At 38.1% G+C, this 21873-nt stretch overlaps 1 protein-coding gene across 1 annotated transcript in view; it reads right to left on the reverse strand.

The window, feature by feature from the left end:
- Nucleotides 1-1731: 1731 nt before the first annotated feature.
- The window catches only part of BCKDHB (branched chain keto acid dehydrogenase E1 subunit beta), a 342628-nt gene continuing 322486 nt past the window's right edge, over nt 1732-21873 (reverse strand). Inside the window, exon 10 of the mRNA XM_063637846.1 lies at nt 1732-2083. Coding sequence (XP_063493916.1) covers nt 1994-2083 — 90 coding nt within the window. The 3' untranslated portion in view covers nt 1732-1993. The remainder of the gene's footprint in view (nt 2084-21873) is intronic.

The following is a 21873-nucleotide window of genomic DNA, read 5'->3' on the forward strand; positions in this document are numbered from 1 at the left end:
TATGACTGAGTGTAGGCACCTACCAAATAACAGTAGGTGCTCTTTGCCCTGCTTTGTGAAGAAGCCAACGGAGGGGTAATGCTTCATCTTTCTTGGCTGCACCACTTGCCTTTTCTCTCGTTCTCACTCTCCTGGGATTTAACTCCCAATAAAGCACTAGCACTTACTTCTTATCTGAGGCTCTATCTTCACTATTCTAGAATACAGAAACTGCAAATGTGGAAGAGTAGTATAATGAATATTGTGGCCTTTCTTCTGAGGTGAAATTTAATGGTTATGTTGGAAGAATAGTATGAAAGAAGTGTGGGGAATAAGGGACAAGCAGTCTCCTTTCAACTGTTCAGTGGATGGCCTCCATTGGACAAGACTGAGAAGAGGAATTTTTATTGGATATTAAGGTTTTCTTTTCAGATAAGGCAATGGAGCAATTATTCATAGAAATTCTAAGGAAGTTACTAATTTAAAATTTTATTTCACAAATATTAATTAATAGAGCTAAGTGAATCACTAAAGATTTAAAGATGAGGCTGGGCGCGGTGGCTCACACCTGCAATCCCAGCACTTTGGGAGGCCGAGGTGGGTGGATCACGAGCTAAGGAGTTCAACACCAGCCTGACCAATATGGTGAAACCCCATCTCTACTAAAAATACAAAAAAATTAGCCGGGCGTGGTGGCACATGCCTGTGGTCCCAGCTACTCGGGAGGCCGAAGCAGGAGAATCATTTGAACCCAGGAGGCAGAGGTTGCAGTGAGCCAAGATCACGCCACTACACTCCAGCCTGGGCAACAGAGTGAGACTCTGCTTCAAAATAATAATAAAAATAATAATAAAGATTTAAAGACGAGAGAGACTCAATGTACTTGTCATCTGTGTTTGATGCAGGCAGACTCGGTCTGATAGAAAGTGGCAGGGCACCTAACTAAGACTGGAGTGGTGATGGAAAACCAGAGACTGTGCTTTGAAGGATATAGGAGTTATTCAGAGAAAGTAGGGAAGGTAGGAGGAATGAGCCCCAGGGAATGCTGGACACAATATTTCAGACATAGGGAAGAGCAGATGGACAAGGCCCAAAACTTACTAACAGCATGCCTTTGTGCACATCACTTTACCTGTCTGAGTTTCATTATTCCCATCTGTAAAGTGAGGAAGATAATACTGTAGTGTGACGAGGCTGTGAAAATTAAATGAGACAATATGTGTTCAATGTTATGGCATAGAATAGATGCTTATGGGTGGTAGCTGTTTTCTTTTAAGCCTTGAACACAGCCAAACCACTTTCTTTCTATTAGTTATGGATAGGAACTTTAAACAAACAACAAGGGCTAAGAAATCCCAGAACCTTTCAAATTTTGGAAAAAAAAAAGTATATTGAAAATCAAAATATTAGAAGTTCAAAACCTCAGAGCATCTAATCAAAGGCATTTCTGTATCTTTTAAAGTCCTCACTTCTTTGCTTTGAGATAAATTTCACTCTCATCTGTTGGTTTCCTCCACATCTACCTTATAAGGTCAACAGTTTGTGTGTGAGCCTGTTTGAAGTCTACCAAGTCATAAGAATCAAACATACTTTTCATTGCCAAAGAAAAATATGTAGCCAAACCCTAACACAGCTTGAACTCACATGGAGTATCTTTTAAATTCTGAGAAATTTTTCAATTTGGCTAGAAAAATTAGTACCCCTTCAAAATGCAATACTTACCAAAGAGAAAAATCCAGCAAAGCAAGTCTCTTTTCACTTTGCATATAAGAATTAAACAAAATGGCTGTTTAATAACAAAACCACAATTCATAACAGATAGTTCAAAATATGTTTGCACTTACTTAAAGCTTACAGATAAATCTAATTTAGGGAAACATGCAATTTTTAGTTCCTCACTTACTCATCCTTCTTTTTTGTTTTAATATCGGGTGGGTGTCATTCCAAGCACTCTGAACAGTCCTGTGGAATTCAGAAAGTTCAGCTCTGCTCTATGTTTGACAAGCTCCATTTATCATGCAATGGCAGAAAACTGGAGACCTGAGGACATGTTCACAGTGGCCTGCTCCCAGTGCATCACAATCTGGAGAGGCCTCCGGCAGAACTATAGACAAATAATTTCAAGGTTCATTTGGAAGAAGAAGATCTATGGAAATATCAAGCCCTCTTGGCACTCTGTAATCACTGACAACCTTGATTTGCTTCCCACAAATTCATGGAGATCAGGTCCAACATTCTGGATTCCACTTGAATTCCCAAAAGCCATGAATGTGGAGTTAAGTATTTCCCTGGCTTCAGAGATTATGGGGGCCATAATGCCTTCAAGAACAATAAAAGGTCTCTCTCATACTCCCTTAGAAGGGCACGGAGAAGATTCCTGAAACACTGGCTACGTGCTTTTAGGGCCCAGTTTGTGGCTACCGTAACCTAAAATTAATTGTCTAGTATCTCTCTATCATTCCCATGTCTGGATGTGAGCTGAAGGTACACCAGCTAAGAAAAGTTGCCCAGAAATCCTCATCTGATGCTTAGTGACTCTGAAATAATGCACGATATTTGAAGCACCTTCTTCTTCTTGGGTTATAATTCCACAATTAGTTAATTCTAAAACATATCTGTTGAGTGCCTACCATGTACCAACTACTGAGAAAGACAGGGATATGATGTTGAAAAGATATAGCTCATGCCCTCAAATAACTCTTGAAGGAGAAAGACAAGTAAATAGGCATTGAAAATATTTTTTCATAAGTATCATGAAATATAAATGCATCAGATCTCATAGAAGTAACAGAAAGAACTCCTAACTTAGGCCTAGAATTGAAAAGAAACAATATGTGTTTAATGCTATAGTATATGCTTAAAGGTAATAGTTGTTTTTCTTTTATGCCTTGAAAATAGTCAAACCACTTTCTATTTTTTATGGATAGGAACACGAAATAAACAGAAAGGGCTAGGAAAATCCAGTACCTTTATAAATTTGAAAAAAAAAAAAGTACATTGGTAATCAAAATATAAGAAGTTCAAAATCTCCAAGCATTTGATTAAAGGCAGTTCTTCTCTCTTGTAAACTCCTCATTTCTTTGCTTCATTTTCAGGTAAATTTTGCTGTCATATGTTGGTTTTCTCCACATTTACATCATAAGGACAACTGTTTGTGTATAAGAAGCCAGACAAACAATGAGACCAACAAAGAGATTATTCCAGGAAGAGGGAAGGGCATAGGCAAAGACCCAGAGGAAAGACAGAAAATGGCTCATTGAACAACTTCAAGTATTTTAATATGGCCATAGGGTAGAGTACAAGAGGAAAGATGGAAAACGCTAAAGCTAGACAGATTAAAAAATAAAAAGAAATCAGAGCATCCAGGACTTCTTTACTTGCTTACAAGTTTGACTTTATGATTAGGATGATAGCAAATTTGGGGAGAGTTTTCATCAGGTGAAAGAAATGATCAGATGTCTATTTTGTAACACTCTGTAAAACTCTGAAGCGTAGAGAAAAGAGTCAGGGAAAACCAGTTAGGAGTCTAAGGCAGTGATCAAGAAACAGACAATGGGAGCCTGAACTGAGACACTGACAATGAATATGACCAGAGATGGATAAGATGAGAGAGGATTAGAATATAGACACAGGCTTGGAGATGGATTATTTGTGGGAAAAAATGAAGGTGGACTCAAGAATGGTTTTTGAATGAGGCAACTAGGTGGTAGCATTTATGGAAACAGGAAGAATAGGAGAAGCAGGGCAGAACATAGTGAGCTCAGTATGGACACATTAAATGTGGGATACCAGAAGAACATCCAAGTAAAAAAATCTAGTAAGGTGTTGGAAATAGAGATTTTGATCTCAGAATATAATTGATTTTTAAATTCTTTATGCTATATGTAGTAGTTGATCTCATAAATTGATGACGTCACCAAGGGACTATGTGTTTAGTGTTTAATTCTAACAAGATCACGACAAAATCTCAGCAATTCCAACTATTAAGAGATTGGCCAAGAGCCATCATAAGGTAGAGTGGAGAATCTCTTTAAGAGTGAGGAATCTCAGATGCCAAGGAAGAGTTCAGCTCTGCTGAAGAGTTTCACAGAGAAGGAAGACTTTCACAGAGAAGAGTTCAGTCAACAATGTCAAAGTTTGCAGAGCAGTCAAGTAAGATAAGGTCTAAAAAGTGTCCACTTAACTCAGTGTAATTTCAAGCCAAGATCAGTCTTGTTCCAAAAGTATTAACTCAGCAGAGTTTTGAGTCACTGTGGGATAGAGCTCATCAGGTTTTTACAATAGTAACAAATGCTTCATATCTCTTATTATTCATAAACGAAATATACCACTAAGTCAGCGAGCTCCAAGTCTCTTCAACTTCAATGTTTTGAGGATAAACCTAAAAACTGAACTTTTCCTGAACAAAAAGGGCTTGGGCTATTTTTGTATTGCTTCCTCTATCAAGTTGTGAGCCAGTGCTTGGGCATTCTTTACTCAGAGATGTAATAAATTTATTCACTGTTTAGGGTGGGGTATTCCAGACAGCTTTCCTGCTGTGTGTCCTTAAAGTGAAGGTCAAATAGAGTTCACTGAGAAATGTAAAGCAAGTGCCTCTGCATTAGTATTTGTTTTGTTCAGCAATATCCATTTATAATTAAGAAAAGTTTTCTCCATGTTTACTCCTAAAGGATATCATGGACAATTTTATTATTGTCTTAAATACACTATCTTTGATTTGGAGTTGTACAAGACATGCTCAGTATTACTTGTGATATCTCAATTGGAAAAATAAAATTTGTTTTTTCCAGAAAGTTCAAAGGTTCTGGCTGTTAAATATTGCTTCATCATTTAGATATATCTTGAAGACTTAAAAATGTATATTTAGTTAAGTATATTTCTTACATCTTTTCTAATATGGAAGCCATTGGGGTAAAATCAATACTCTCAAAGCTCAATATGGAACAATCCTCAAAAACTACGGAAGTACATGAAAAACGTATCTTCTGCCAACCTTTTTTACTGAAATTCCAGTTCTATTGACAGTAGATGATCTTTATCTATTTGGGATGGCTTCAGAAATGGCTTATGGATCCAAGATGTCATAATGAATTGGAATTACTCAAATCATCGAGTAATTCCATGCAGTTACATAAGCTTGACATTCAACCTTTGGAAGAGTCAGTAAGAACCTCAGTTACATATTTGGAAATAAAAGTGATGGAACAATTCTATTTCCATAAAATTCTCAGGTTGCCAACTTTCCACAAGGTGAAGCATTAACAATAGGCCAATGAGAGTGTACCAAATAGTTCTATTTAATTTTAATTGAAGGTTTTAAAAATTATTAATGTGGTAAGAACATTTAATATAATATCTACCCTCAACACATTTTTAAGCATACAATACATTGTTGATGATAGGTACAACATTGTACAGCAGATCTCTAGATTCATCTTGCTTGCCTGAAGCTTTATGCCTGATAATTAGTAATTCCCTATTTACCTCCACCACCAGTCCTTGGTAACCATCATTGCTTTCTTTGATTCTATGGATTTGACTATTTTAGATACTTCATATGAGTGGGAATCATACAGTCTTTGTATTTTGGTGGCTGGTTTATTTATTTTGCTAAATGTTCTCAAGGTTCATGCATATTATTGCATATTAAAGAATTTCCTTCTTGTTAAAGGCTGAATGGTATTACATTATGTGTATATACCACATTTTCTTTATCTACTCATTTGTCAATAGACTTTTGGATAGTTTCCACATCTTGGCTACTGTGAATGGTGCTGCAGTGAACACAGGAGTGCTAATATCTCTTTGAAATCCTAATTTCAATTCTTTTGGATAAATACCCAGAAGTGAGATCACTGGATCCTATGGTAGTTCTATTTTTTATTTTTTGAGAATCCTCCATACTGTTTTCTATAGTGGCTGCACCACTTTGCATTCCCATCAACATTGTACAAGGTTTCCAATTTCTCCACATCCTCAACAACACATTATATTTTGTGGGTTTTTTAAAATAATAGACATCCTGACAAGCGTGACTAATAGCTCATTATAATCATAATTTGCATTTTCCTGATGATTAGTGACATTGATATTTAGCTTAGTTTTGTTCACGATAGGTGATTTTTTTTTCTTTTTTTCTCACAGCGAACTACACAGAAATTCAGGTCAACACTAGAAACAAATTAATATATGAATATAAGTCTCAGTCGCCCCATCCCTCAATGTCCACACGTAATCAAACGCTATTAGTAATAATAACTATCACTTATTGATTACTATAGTTACCTGGCTAAGCACTTGACATTAATTATCTCATTTAACTCTAACCACGACCCCATGAGGGATTTCTATTACACATGCTTGATATATGAAACACCTGAGGCTTAAAGAGGTTAAGTGGTGTCACACGTATTCACTCAGTTTGTATGTGGCCTAGACAGGAATGCATTTCGAATCTCTGACTTCAGAGTCCAAGATCTTAACCACCATACACACTGCCTGCCTTCACAGAGCTCCTGCGGCTTCTTCCATCCACTAAACAATAACCGGAAAAATTAAGACATTCATACACGTGGACAAATTCACATAAAATGCCCAGCCTCTGTCATGTGCCCAGATTCCCACAAACACTTTTCCTTTAAAACTTGATTCTGGCTATTTGTTTGACCCATGAGGTGAAATTAGGTTACCGAAGACTGATTTATTATGCATTTCTTCTGTCCAAGAATAAGTGAAGCCTTCCTTTGATGTGCAGAAATTGTGTGGAAAAAATTAAGATGACTGGCAAAATAGTCCTTCCTTCAACACTCCTGGCTTTTCTACGAGAGTTTGCCCCATTCAATTTTTCAACAAGTCTTTCTAAGGCTGCATTGAACTCAACCTATAACTGGGTTCTGTGATAGACACAAAAGAGAATGGTTCCCTGCTTTTAATGAAGGTAGTAGCTTATATAGGAAGATAGTTAGCTTACGTGAAATCTATGTCTATATACAAGCTTCAGCTAATGCACTCCAAAATACACAAGTGCTGAGAATAGCAGAAAAGGGAGAAAAATTGCCCATATTTCCAGATACACAAACCCTTTGTTTCTCATCTTAAGACGCAGATGAAAGGGGAAACATTTGTCTTTGATTGCCTGGCCACTGGCACTTTTGAGTCTTCGCAATTTGTGAGGTTTCTATACACTGGGAAGCCATAAGAGGGCCACAAATAGGATGAGTATGTTAGCAACAAGTAAACCAAGGTAAGCATCTTTGTCTGACTTCCCGGTAGATGAGACAGGTCTCAGCCTTCAGCAGTTTTATGCTTTTCTGCAGGTCTCTACACAACTGTACATCAGTTCAAGCAATTGCATTAGCACAGGAGTGCTGAGCTGTTCCAAAGAGAATGAGTGAGCCAATAGCTATAGCTGGCAGCCAATGAAGGGAAAATGTGCTCTGAACACTCAGTGACTCACCCAAACAGACAGGAGGGAGTGTGTGCCAATTCAGCCTGGACACGCTGCCAGAGCTCACACACTCAGCAGGGTCAGGATTTGCAGAGGAGGTGGGTTCTGCTGCAATCCAAGAGAGGCAAGCGGTAGCTGCGGGGGACTAGAAGGGTGGCATTTTTCTGCTGGTGTCAGCATTAAATTCCCATACTTCCAAGGGTCCAGGGACTCGCCTCTAAAGAAAGCGTAAGTCTGAAAGGCAGTAGAGGTGGCTGACCATTGAAAGTTCTACTCACGTGTCCCAAGCTCACACCAGGTATGCCATGTTCAGTAGTTCTAGTTGCAAGTCACATTCCCCCTGAGGTTACTTCCTATTTCGTTTTCTTATGTAATTTAAAATGCCACCAAATTTATCTGTATGCTTCATGTTTACTCTCTAGCTACTTATCGGAAAAAGGGGTGTGTCAGATAAGTTTACAATATAAGTGGTTGTGTTCAGAAATCTGTTTATGATGAATACGTCTGACTGATTTATTCTTTTAAAAAACAGTTTATTGTGGCCAACATTAAAACAAAACAGAAATGTGTTTGGCTGTCAATACAGCATAATGAACTCATGTTTTCCTTCATGAGAAGGCAGAAGGATGAAGACAGAAGATGTACTAGTCCTAAGAAGGGAAGAATCCTTTTTGCTCTGAAACACATGCATGAGAATGCATTTGCACTACAGCTTTCACACTTTTAAGCATAGGAATCCCTCAAGGAGCTTATTAAGAACGCAATAAGAATCCTCATAGATTGTGATTCAGTAAGATTCTGCATTTTTAACGAGTACCCAAAGTGATGCTGTCATACAGTACATTGAGCCACTTAGCAAGTGGCATTTAAGGGACAACTGGCAGGACCTTCAGGCTAAATATTATCTTCATACTTACTTAGCTGCTTTACTTTGAATCTTGAAGGCTGTTTTGTTTTCTGGTAGGTGATGGAGAAGCGGAAAGGAGTGCTACACATGCTTTACACCTTTGTAAGATAAACTTTTACTGGGTATTAAGTGGCAACCAGCTAACAACAATAGACAGAAATCTGGGAGCTAGGAAAGGAAGTGGGAATGATGGGGCAGGTGAGAGACACCCAAAGCTTCGTCAGAGACACAGCCTCTTACCTGAGCAGGGAAGTACCTTGGATTTTGTTGTTGCATTTGTTCTTTCATTCAACATATAGACATCCAATATCTACTTTGTGAAAAGCACTATGTGTTGTTGTTTTAGGGTTTTTGGTGGTGGTGGTTTTTTTTTTTTTTTTTTTTTCTTTTTTTGAGACGGAGTTTCTCTCTTGTTGCCCAGGCTGGAGTGCAGTGGCGTAATCTCGGCTCACTGCAACCTCTGCCTCCAGGGTTCAAGAGATTCTTCCGCCTCCGCCTCCCGAGTAGCTGGGACTACAGGCGCCTGCCACCACCCCAGACTAATTTTTGTATTTTTAGTAGAGATGGGGTTTCACCATATTGGCTAGGCTGGTCTCGAACTCCTGATCCACCCACCTCAGCCTCCCAAAGCGCTGGGATTACAGGCGTGAGCCACCGCGCCCAGGAAAAGTTTGTTATTTAAAAGAACAGTGACTGAGTCCCACCTGCCCCTGAGGTAGTACTCAGCATGCCCGCTCTCCAGTGTCAATGGTCTTCTTTTTAGCTTGCCTTCTTGACCTGCTACTTTGGGGTGTGAAAGACAAGACACCTAAAATGTGGTTGGAAATGTGGTAAGAGATAGCTAAATGTTTGTTAAAAAATTAAGGATTTTAAGAATTGGAGAAGGGGAGATTTATGTGGGATCGAAGACACGCAGAGAGGGAAGGGATCCGGTCCTGTAGGGCATATCCCATTGCATAGGTGCATGTCTTGTGGAGTTAGCTAGTGAGAAATTTCTCCGTGGATGGGTACTGAAATAACAGTGAAGAAAAGAAACATCTAGTACGCTGTTTGTACTACATGGTATAAAGGAGTCTAAGCCCTACAAGACTTCAACATAGTCTGCTACTATGAATGCCTTACATGAGCCATATTATCAGGAAAATCCAAGAACAGGAGTAGTTTCCAAGTCAGGTAGGTTCAAAGCTGAGATAAGGCAAAGTCTTGAGGAGATGAGACATGTGTGAGATTCAGGACTAACAGGAAATGGTAATGAGGGTAACTATGAAAAGGAGGCTGTAAACCTTCCAGAATTTGTAGAAATCTTGGAGGGAGGCCCTGAATTTCCCAGAAGATGTGAGATTTTATTTATGTTTCAGTAGGTGTGGTAACCTAGGCTGACAACTTAAATACACAAAAGAATGTAAAATATCTTTACATCTCTACACTTCCTCTCTCACTTCCCACACATATGTCTTGGTCTTTAAGGATATTACTCATGGGAGCCTGAGATACATTCACAGTGTTAAATGCAGGATGTTTCTATATGCAGGAAATAAATGGGAGGGGAGGCCGGAATGGTCTCTGTGTAAAATAGGAAATATGAGGCAAGACATTTTCCAGCAGGAGTGATTAGACAGGATTCATAGACAACGTGAGGTCAAAGCTCAATTCTAAAGAATAATTAGAATCAGAATAGTGTGTTGAAATTGATAGGCAAATGTATGGGCAGGAAAGTTCAAACCACAGTGGAGAGTCATTAAGAAGGACAAGTTGGGCATAAACAAGAAAAGACAAGCCAGGGGTAGACTGCAGAACGTAAAAGTCAACTTTGGAGGACCTGGTCAGACAGTGTAGGGAGGGGCTCCTGATTCTGTGTGGTCTTGCATACAAATTCATACACATATTTTTAAGATCTTCTGGGCCTTCATCTCCTTGGGACCCATCTGGAAAGATAGTTATAGCATCCAATGCCTTGCAAACAATACTCAGCTCTATCCAGGTCTCTATGGAAGATCAGAGGCCATGAGGTCTGCAGCTCTGACTATTTAAAAGATGTATCAAGACTCAGCTCATTACCTCCACAATATTTCATGCCTGAGAATCCCACAGCTTCATTACACAGAAAGTGTAGATCCTCAAGAGTGGAGTGGGTCATGCATATGAGCAGCAGCACTTTCCAGCTCAGCAAGTTCACATACCTCAGTAGTGTGTGGCCAATCTTCTGTCAAGCCACCAAGTAAAAAACAAGTGTGACTAATTGTGGTTGGAAAGAACAATGACCCAGAAACACCCTTTGTGGAAGAACCAGTGCTGATTGTGAAGTTTTGCTCTCAAGAGACAGTGTGTATTTCTAGTCGACTCATTGTGCCTATTTTTCTAGGGACCATGTGCTAATTACCTGTAGCTCTGCTTCTCAAAATTTCGTCTGTGCTTGCAGAACTGGTCTTTCCCTTCCTATGTTCACAGTGTTGGCCTCTGGGACTCCCTCTGCGTCCAATTCTGATTTCAAAGCCACCCTTCAAAGAGTTAAAGTGAAATTGGGTCAGGTAGAGTGTATGAGCATATTCCTTTAAGAATCCATGCCATAGCATGTGAGCCCAAATCCTCATGTCACAGGGCTCAACATTAAAAGAAGAAGAAATATAAGCAGAGCCTTTCTCAGGGTTCTGCCTGTGGGAAAAAAAGGCAGCAGTGTGAAGCAGAGTGAAGAACCAGTTATTCTAGGCAGTATTAGAAGAAGAGAATGAAAATGGAGGGGAGAAGGAAATACAAGAAACTTGTCGAATACCTAACTCTCTAAATAAAGCAGGAAGAACAGGAAGAGATCAGGAAAATAATGCACTACAATCCTCAGCACTTTGAGAACTTGCAACCTCCCCAGAGCTGAGGATGTTCACAGGATTCCCCCATCACACACCCCACACTACTCCTTTTTATCTATCATGCCCCATCAAACCTCACCAACACAGTGTCTCATTTCTTCAGGGCTTTATGCAAATATAATATCATAAACAGTCAAAACAGATACAGGGGACATAAGAATATCTCCTTGCTCAGAGCTAGGCAGGCTATCCAACAAAATTGTTCTATATTTTCAGAAGGCCCAGACACATAGGTCCACACTGGGGTATGTGTATGAACTGTTTTTCACATTGTGGTCCTGTATGTCTGGTCATTAATGCATTCCCTAACTATCTCTAATTTTTCCCCTTGGGCATAAGGGAAATTGCATTTCCCTGTCCTTGAAAGGTCCTGTGTTTTTCCCTGCCCCTTGAAGTGGCTTTGTGATTTGCTTTGACTATGAAATGTGAGAAGTGACATGTAGCACTTCCAGGCAGGGGCTTTAAGTGCCTGTGGATAACTCACCATCTTCCCTTTGCTGCTTCAGTCACAGTAGAGCATTTCATTGGCCGGAGATTTCATTGGCCGGAGGCCATGGGCGACTGTAATGAGCAGAGCCCCCAGTTCCCACTTAAACACGTTGGAAATAAAGCATGAAAAAGAAATAAACCTTTATTATTTTCTTCTACCAAAATTTTGGGAGTTATTTGTTCCTACAGGATAACTTGGCCTGTCCATACTGATATATATTCATATGCATTACAATAGTGATTTTCTGAAAACAGCAACTAAATGCATGTGATTTTTATCTATGCATGTTTCTCTTGTGGGAAGGAATGTAATTTGTGGCAGACAAGAAGACAGGGCACTAACTGTAGAAGAAAAGATAGTTTGTTGCATGCTAAGAAGTATTAGGTTGTACAAAGTCATTTGTTCCTAAATCCTCCCAAATAGCTCTGGTTCCTGAGATTTTATGTATCCTTTATTTAGTTATTCTTAAGACTTCTTTTGCTGTTGACTCTTCCTCCTTCATTTTGTTACTGTTTGCCTCCAGTGTGCTCCAGGCCCACCACAACCTACAACATTCTGCTTCTAATCTGCCTCTTAGAATTGTGAGTAAATTAAGAGCAATTAAATTTTGAATGAAGAACTAAAGAATTCCTCTGTGAGTACAAAAGTTAAATTGTCACACACAGACTCTTTAAAATAATAATAAAATAAACATTTCATAATCCTTTCTGGTATATTATGCATTTTTACGTTAGTGATTTTTTTTCTCCTTTAAGCTCTGTGGGACTTGATAGTGATTATTTTTTATTCTTATATCCCCTGCATCTACATTGACTGTTTAGATATTACGTTTGCATAATGCTATACTCATGTCTCCATGTCTATTATGAAGGTTACCAGATAATGGCAATCAGTGATAGCTTGCATAATTTTTCTCAAGTATTTGTTCTTCCCTTCCCTGAAAGAAAACATTGATTCCCTGCCTTTGCCACGTGATTTGCAGGGCCTCCTATTGGAATATACATCTCTACCCCGCTGAAATCGGGCTTGGTCCTATGACACACTATAGCCAATGGAACATGGGCAGATGTGATGTAAACTATGTATACAAGATCTCAGTGACATCATCATATTCCACCTCTCTCTTGCTCTCTCCCCTCTGCCACCAGACTGTACCATATTGTGACCGCTCCAGCAACCTGGGGGTCAGAAGAAGACACATGGAACAGAACTGAAAAGGAGCCAGCAGTCGTAGCCAATTCATAGCTAAAGACTGTAATATAAGAAAGGAATAGATGTTTGTTTCAATTCACTGAGATTTGGGGATTATTTGACATCACAGATATTGGTTATTTTACCAAGCCTTTGACTGGAATGGCATATTTTCAGATAGGACCAGATTGAGGGATTGAGATTGGCTGTATAGAGCCAGTGAAAAGCCCCTTGAAAAGACTGGCCCAGGACCTTGTCTAAATGGTTGCCTTACAAGGTTTCTGACCTGTGATACTGTGATAAATAATGTCACTTCCTTTTTTTTTTTTTTTTTTTTTGAGACAGAGTCTCACTCTGTCACCCAGGCTGGAGTATAGTGGTGTGATCTCCGCTCATTGCAACCTCCGCTTCCCAGGTTGAAGCGATTCTCATGCCTCAGTAGCTGGGATTACAGGCACCTGCCACCATGCCCAACTAATTTTTGTATTTTTTAGTAGAAATGGGTTTTGCCATGTTGGCCAGGCTGGTTTCGAACTCTCGGCCTTAAGTGGCCCACCCACCTAGGCATCCCAAAGTGCTGGGATTACAGCCTCTGTGCCCAGCCAAGAATGTCACTTTCTAGTGGGCCCAGAAACCTCAAGATATTTTGAGACCTCAAGAAGAGCAAAATTTGTATAGATATTACAAGCACGGTCTAATGGCGAATGCTTGGCTTGGCTTCTAGCCTCAAGGCTTGTAAAAAGTTGAATTAGAAATTCCTTATAAAAGTTCTGGTAAAATCAATGTAAAAAGAGCCTATATAGCTGATCACCACTTTTTATATGCTTTATGCAAATAACCAGGCCAAATATAATAAGACCAAAATTTATTTTGCAAATAAATTGGTCCTACTATGATTTATTCTTGGTAGAAATGAGGAAACTGGGGAAAGAAAACTTTAGATTCTAGCCCTGAGCATTGTTTTGAATTTTTGTTATTTGCCTACAATTTGGGCTAATCCTGAATTATTTCCTGGCTACAAGAAGTCTCTAAAAAATAACCAGGTTTTATTTTTCCTCATGACGCTTTTAGTTGACTTCTTATGGAATAGATTATTTTTATTATTGTTCTGGCATACAAATTCTCTTTTGACTGTAATATTTATGTGCATTATATTTCTACTATTTAAATTATTAATGTTATGTATCTCATTGTTTTACTTTTTCTGAGAAAACGGAAGTCATGGTATTCTGAAGACTAGAGATGATTGAAAACCCTGTGAATCTACCCCATTTGGAATCCCACTGGGCCTGTTGTTTTTCATTGCCAGTGTGTTGCTGCTAAAGCTACAATATATTAAACACCATTCCTAAAAGCTCAGGGACCATCATGGAAGAGGAGGGTACGTGAGATTGTAACAGCTGGATTAGAAGGGTGAAGTGCGAAGGCCAAAAAAATTTCATCTTGGGTGCTGATCTGCCATATTGGCTTCCGATTAACCCAAATTACGGGAGTGCCTCTGAGATTTCTAGTTTATCTATTGCCCTTTGTGTAAGAGCACCTATATACCAATACTCCTGCCCTTAAAGGCAAATTCCTATCCCCTTCCTCTGAAGCACAAGTGCCCCTCCCCTAAAGTATATAATCTGGGGTCTGGGGGGTAATGGTGCTAGGATCCACGATCTTGTCTCACTACTGGCCAAGACACAGACATAGGTTCTGTTCATAAACCCCCATTAAATGTTTCTTTCTAAGAAAAAAAGTAAAGAAAAGAAAAGCTGATTAATACACACTCAAAGCAGGATATCACTAAAAAGCAGTATTCTTATTTTTGAAAGTACTTTTACTTCTACACTTCATTTTAGGAAGGGCTGGGAGTAATGGAAGCATGAGCTTTGGCATCAAGTAGACCTGTCTCTTTAAGAGCTGCTTCATCTTGACAAACATAAAACACCCTCCCAATAGCACTTTTTCCTCTGCAGCTCTATCAGAGCCATTTTTTCTTCACAGTCCACTCAGAATCCTGTTAACCAACTTGGGATCAAGAAGACTACTGACTGCAATTGTTTGAATATAACATTATATGAAAGTCCATGAGTTTATTATAATATTCCACAAAAAGGAAATCCAAAAATAAACTCATTAGTGACCATTGAGATTGCCCTGGCAGCAACTTCCTATTGGAAACTAACGGTAAAAAAAAAAAAAAGAAGAAAAAAAGCTAAATGCTTAAATATTTCAATATGAACTCTATGAACCGTTTTTTAGTAACAAAACAAATAGAACTCGTTGATGACGCAACATTTTTATCATGTGATCATATGGATTAATGGCTAGTTATAAAAGGGGAAATACATCTTGACACTGGAAGATTAGGCTGTCCACATCACCATCTCTAAAAGTGGGACAACCAGACATGACGACCCTCGATATGATGTAATATGAAGTTCACACAACATCTATAAAGGATTTTTGTCAGAAAAGATTAACTTGAGTCTAATCAAGCCTTTAGATCTAACTTTAAATTTATAGGAAATATGGAGAATAGAGAACAAGTTAATGTCTCCTCGACATAACCTTGCCTCATTTTTATGCATTAATTAATATTCTTATTTATTTTTACTTACTTGAGAACTTATTTTTATTATCCATGTTCTCTGTGGAATATAAGCTCCAACAGCAGAAGGCCCTGTACTGGTGAGCCAACACTCCTTTCTCAGTCTATTATCACGTTTGGAACATACTAGGTTTTCAACACAAACGTATTAAATGAACAAATGAATGAACAAGTTATTTTAACCTCACCAAACTTGTTTACAAGTTAGGAAGTAATCATCTGTCTTCAAAATTTAGGGCATTCTACAGTAAAATCAATTTCGTTTCTTCAACCAGCACATAGCATGGGAAAAAGAAAGAGAGGAGGAATCTGCTCTAGATTAAAAGAATCTGAAGCAACTTAACAGTCAAATGGAAAGTATTGATTATGGGATCCTGATTCAAGCAAACATTAGAAAGGCATTTTTCTGCGATAACTGGGGAAATTTGAGGATTAGGTACTAATTGATACAAGAAATTACTACTGATTTTGTTAGGAATAATAATCAGGTTGCAAGTATGAAAGAAAATGTTCTCACATTTTGTTTCCTGGTTTCCACTTTTATTTTAAATTCAGGGGGTACATGTGTAGGTTTGTTGCATGGGTATTTTGCATGACATTGAGGTTTGGGGTACAAATGATCCCATCATGCAGGTAATGAGCATAGTACCCAATAGGTAGTTTTTCAGCCCTGTGTATTTAGGTATGAAATTTCATGTCATCAAGGGTATCTCTAAAATGCTTCAGCACAGACAGATGTGATAGGTGAAGCAAATACAGAAACATGTTGATAATTATTCAATATGATGAAAGATATTTGGGATTAATTTTATTTCTTCCACTTTTGTGTGTGTTGAAATTTTTATAGGATATAAATTTATTAATACAATAAAAAATTATCTGTGAATTATCCTTTTTTCCCCCTTGTTCCACATGTGATTCTGTTGACCCTCACCTCCTACATGATTCCTGGATCCTTCCAATTTGCTGTATCTCTGTCATTGCCATCCTGGCCCCAACCACCGTTAGCTCTCTCCTGATGTACTGAGCAACCTCCTGATTGGTCCCCTGAATTTCTCTCGTCTTCCCTAAAATATATTCTTTACATAGCAACCAAAAACTTAATCAGACAATGTCACTTCCTTCTTAAAAATCTTCCAAAGGCTTCACTCAGTATAAAAAACCTAAAAACTGTCTCTGGTTTATAAGATCTGGTCCCTGCCTTACTTCAACTTCCACCACTTTTCCTGTGTCCACATTATTCCAGCTACACTACCCTAAATTGCATTCCTCCAACATACCAAAGTCTTCCAGTCTCAGGGACTTTGCTATCATCCTTCCTTCCTGGCTTGATGCTGGCATGTCTGTACCACTCAGTCATCTACTTAAAGGTATCTCTTCAGATATACCACCCAGTCACATAATCCCAGCACCTCTGTTTAACTCTCTGCATAGAACCTACCATGATACGATCTATTTTTGTCTTATTTTTATTAATTTTACTTCTATGTTTATTTATTTTTACTATCCATCTATTACCATGTTTGGCACATAGTAAGGATTCAAAACAAATGTGTTAAATGAATAAATAAATGAAAAAGTTATTTTAACCCACCAAACTTGTTTCCATGTCTGTAAAATGGTATGACAATACTTGCCTGAGAGGGTTATAAGGGTTAAATGAGGTATTGAACAGAGAGTGCCTAGTCCAGTTCTTGTCGCACTGAAGATGTGTAATAAATGGCATCTATTTATGGCTGAGCAAAAGAAGTCAGACTTCCCCCACTCCCAAAAAAGAATACATAGTGTATAATTCTATTTACACAAATTCTAGAAAATGTAAGATAATCCACTGTGACAGAAACTAATCCATGGATTCCTTGGGATGAAAGGGTTAGGTAGGAGAGCTAGGCATAAGAAATTTAGGGAGATGATGAATATGCTCATTATCTTAACTGTGGTGATGCTTTGTTAACTATAATGTGTATATATCTACATTGTGGTTATATATATATATAAATGGTATATATAAACTGTATATATGTATATATATATAACCGTATATATTTGTCAAAACATTTCGAATTGTACACCTCTAACGTGCAGTTTATTGCATGCTTATCATGCATTATTGCATTTATTGCATGCTTGTATACTCAAAGCTGTTTTTAAAAAGGCAAAATACAAAAAGTAGCAAAAAATAAAATAAAATAAATGGTATCTACTTCTTTCACATACATCATGCATCTGATCCTCACAGTAACAGTATATAATAGGGCAGGAATTATTACCCTCATTTGGCAGATAAGAAACTGGTGGCAAAAAAGTTCACGAAGATGATTCTGGATTGGACTTTGAACTGTACTACACAGTTGATCATACCCGGAAAAAAACTAGTTTTTACTATTTAGCACTTAAAATTATCCTCGCCCAAGGTCCCAAGCTTCATCACTCTTGCTGACAGAGCAGGGGCATTGCCATCTTGGACAAGCACTGCCATTTTAAAGTTCACCTTGATTAAAAACTGCCTAAATCCAAAGGGCATCAGCCTAATGTCTAAGGTCAGCTTGACCATAAACCACAAATGACATCTCCAACCAGAAACATTTCAACCACAAGATAAACCCCTCCTCGACCAGAGACATTGCAACTGTGCCATAAACTTCACTTCCACATGGAAACATTCCAAGCCTGTGATAAATTATCCTACCGAGATCCCCTAAAGACTCTTAGTCTGTAAGAGAGAATGCTCCTGACCAAAAAAAAAAAAAATCGTCCAAAAGCCCCTCTCAGGTTTATTCTCCAAAATAAACCTGTCTTTGACTGTTGAGCCACTTTTTGTGTTTCTTTCCTCTTTCTTTAACTCTTACACTTGCCCCTTCCTCCCACTCTGTACCTGCTTATTCCTGGAGTAGGAGGTGATGGGCCTTCTGAGACTGGGCAGATTGCCCCTCATTACCGAGTTTGTGCTCCATGCTCCAAGGGCCCAGCTGAGTCCTGACTATTGGACTGAGCAGTTCTCCTAAGTGGAGCAGGTCTGTTGTCTTTGTGCCAACATGCAGCTTTATAAACAGGTGAAACCATGTAAAACGTGTTCTGTACCTTCTCAAGAAGGGATGTGCTGGAGCAGTCCAATTATCCCACTACATCAGACAATGCCCACGTGCCTGGCTGTAGAACTAACCACTCTCATGCATACACAGTTTCAAAGCTGAGCAGTTAAGTCAACTTCTCTGGCAATTGTATAACTAATGATCCATCTAAACTGCTTTAATCTCTATGGATAGTGATCCTGTAACTTACACTGGATTTGACAATCACTTATCATGCCACTAATTCCGGAAATTATTTTCACTCCTAGAGCGCCTTAGCTTTTTGTTGTAATTACAGCTAATAAGGCCTGTAGCCAATGAAATTTTACATAATCCATTTTTCCAAACAAATCTCATTCCTTGGCTCTCTGTATACCTTACACATCAGCTGTACTGTACTGCTCCCTGTTTCCTGAACATCCTCCTGAGCATTTGATTTTCCAGACCTTCGCTCCCTTGAATAATCCAGCACAGAGCTGGCCTATGGTATTTATTTATTCACTTATGTGCACCTACTAGGTCCTAACAGTTAGACCTAACAGTTTAACATGGCAGGTTTACTGGGGGAATAATAAAATGAATGTGTATAAAATTTTAAAGAGTATATTTTGTCAAAGGAAAATGAAATATTAATATGTTTCATTTTGTGGACCTCCTCTCGACATCTCTAAATGTTGCCAGGAGCAGGTAGGGGTAGGCTCGAGGCTGATTCTATAGTCTCTGCTATTAAGATGTGTCTGCTACAAGTCTCTGCAGTTTTATGATACTTTAGGTATATTCTCCTTAAAATCAGCCATGCCAGGTTGTGCATTCTATGGAGTGTTGAAATATCCTTAAAATAATTATAGATACAGATATATTTACAGTTGTGATTAGTCCTCCCGACCTCTGCCTTGTAAGTCATTCTTCCTGGCTTCTTTCAATTGAGTCTCACTCAACTGTGGGAACGAGCACTCACCAACAGTCTTACCCTGGCTTGTAAGCGAATCCTTGTGGGTCTTTTCCTTTAGAAAAGAAAACTCACAGCAAAAACAAACCCGGATCTATTTGAAGCAATGGTTTGATATATTTTTTGATGATGTACAGGTAGTTAAATATTTAACCTTGGCACATAGAGGGTAAAAAATGAGTACAAAATTTCTTCAGTCTTGTATACTGAAAGCACAAGAGTTCCTTGTCCTACTAACTGCAAAGTCAATGGGATGTGCCAGGCAAAGGGGTGAACACTGTAGCCCAGTCAGAAAGATAGAGCCAAACAGGATAAGAATCATTTTTAGTGCCAAGGTAGATATAATCAAGAGGCAAAGAAGTGCTTGCCTCATACTAAGGGTGGATAATACTTTCAAATGTACCTTACAGTTTAGAAGACTCGAAAGATTGTTTTGGGCAATTCATTTCTATAGACAGCCCAACCTCGAGAATTTGAGGCCATCTCATTCTCTTAAAAAAGTCTGTATCAAGAAGGAAAGAAAAATGTAGGTAATGTTAACAATTTTTCATATTTGTTAGGTTATATTGCAACATAAGAATATGCACTAACATTTCTGAAACAAAAATTGAGACATGATTTGACAAATATAACTATGTTTATGTAAATAATAAAACACAAAATTTGAAGATATTATTTACTCTCGGAAAAACTAGGTGTCATGGTGGCCATATCTATATGCAAGACATTTTAAAAATTGTTTGTAAATGCACATATGCAGTAGGCATTTAGTAATAAGTTGTTGAATTCAATTCAGCTCATCAGTCAGTAAGTAGTTATTGTGCACCTGCTGGGATGAAGACACTATATGCAATTTCACACGAATTTAACAGTTGTGTGGTTTTGACTAATATAAGAGACGAGTTATTAGAAAATACTTTGACTATATTAAAATCATTTTAAATAGACTTAAATCTTTATTTTTTGTCATCTGTGTCTGCTATTATTATGTTGATAATGTTAGGCAAACCAGAACTACAGGTTAAATTCTTTTAATAAGTATCAAGAATTATATTCCTGGCATGGAATTTCTCTTCCATTCTTCCTTCCCCATAGATTCCAAAGCAATTTTCTTAAATATTAATTTTATATTAATCTCCTATTTCAAACTCTTCCATGACTTCCAAACATCTACAAGTCAAAGCCCATTTTTAAACCCTGGCATACAAGTTTCTTCACAATCTGGCTGCCACTTCACCTTCCTGCAATCCTTTTCCTCCATTTCAATTCCTCTTCCCACAAAAACACTATTTTCTAGCTAACTAAAAATTGTAACTTTTAAAGATTTTGTAATTAGGTCACCAATTTACCCATATCATAATCTAGAGAGTAGTGAAATATGTAATTTCTTTACTTTGACTTCTAATACTAGACAGAGGGGAAAAATAAGTTTTAAATTTTAAATTTGGTTCAATCAGTCTTATGTAACTAAGTCTTGGCTTAGATGACTCCAGTAGACATGTTCATCTTTCAGGTATCTGAACATATGGGATCTTATACAACTATCTGTTAGATGGACCCTCAATAAACTCATATTAACTATCACATGGCCACTCAATGCAATTTGTGGTGAATAGCCTGTAATCCCAGCATTTTGGGAGGATGCAGCAGGAGGATTCCTTAAGCCAGGAGTTTGAAACTAGCCTTGGCAACATGATGAGACCCCATCCCTACAATTAAAAAATATATAAATAAATAAATGAAATAAATTTATGGTGAAAGAGTAAAAGGCTATAGAAAACTTGCTTAGTGACCTCAACAAATAAGAGTTTGTTTTGCATTACCAAAAAAAATCCAAAGATAAGCAGCTGTTACTGTCAACTTACCTGCTCAGTGATAACATGAATAATGGGCAAGGACTTCATGTCTAAAACACCAAAAGCAATGGCAACAAAAGCCAAAATTGACAAATGGGATCTAATTAAACTAAAGAGCTTCTGCACAGCAAAAGAAACTACCATCAGAGTGAACAGGCAACCTACAGAATGGGAGAAAATTTTTGCAACCTACTCATCTGACAAAGGGCTAATATCCAGAATCTACAATGAACTCAAACAAATTTACAAGAAAAAAACAAACAATCCCATCAAAAAGTGGGCGAAGGACATGAACAGACAGTTCTCAAAAGAAGACATTTATGCAGCCAAAAAACACATGAAAAAATGCTCATCATCACTGGCCATCAGAGAAATGCAAATCAAAACCACAGTGAGATACCATCTCACACCAGTTAGAATGGCCATCATTAAAAAGTCAGGAAACAACAGGTGCTGGAGAGGATGTGGAGAAATAGGAACACTTTTACACTGTTGGTGGGACTGTAAACTAGTTCAACCATTG

The sequence above is a fragment of the Symphalangus syndactylus genome, chromosome 4, assembly GCF_028878055.3.
Source record: "Symphalangus syndactylus isolate Jambi chromosome 4, NHGRI_mSymSyn1-v2.1_pri, whole genome shotgun sequence".
Lineage (NCBI taxonomy): Eukaryota > Metazoa > Chordata > Mammalia > Primates > Hylobatidae > Symphalangus > Symphalangus syndactylus.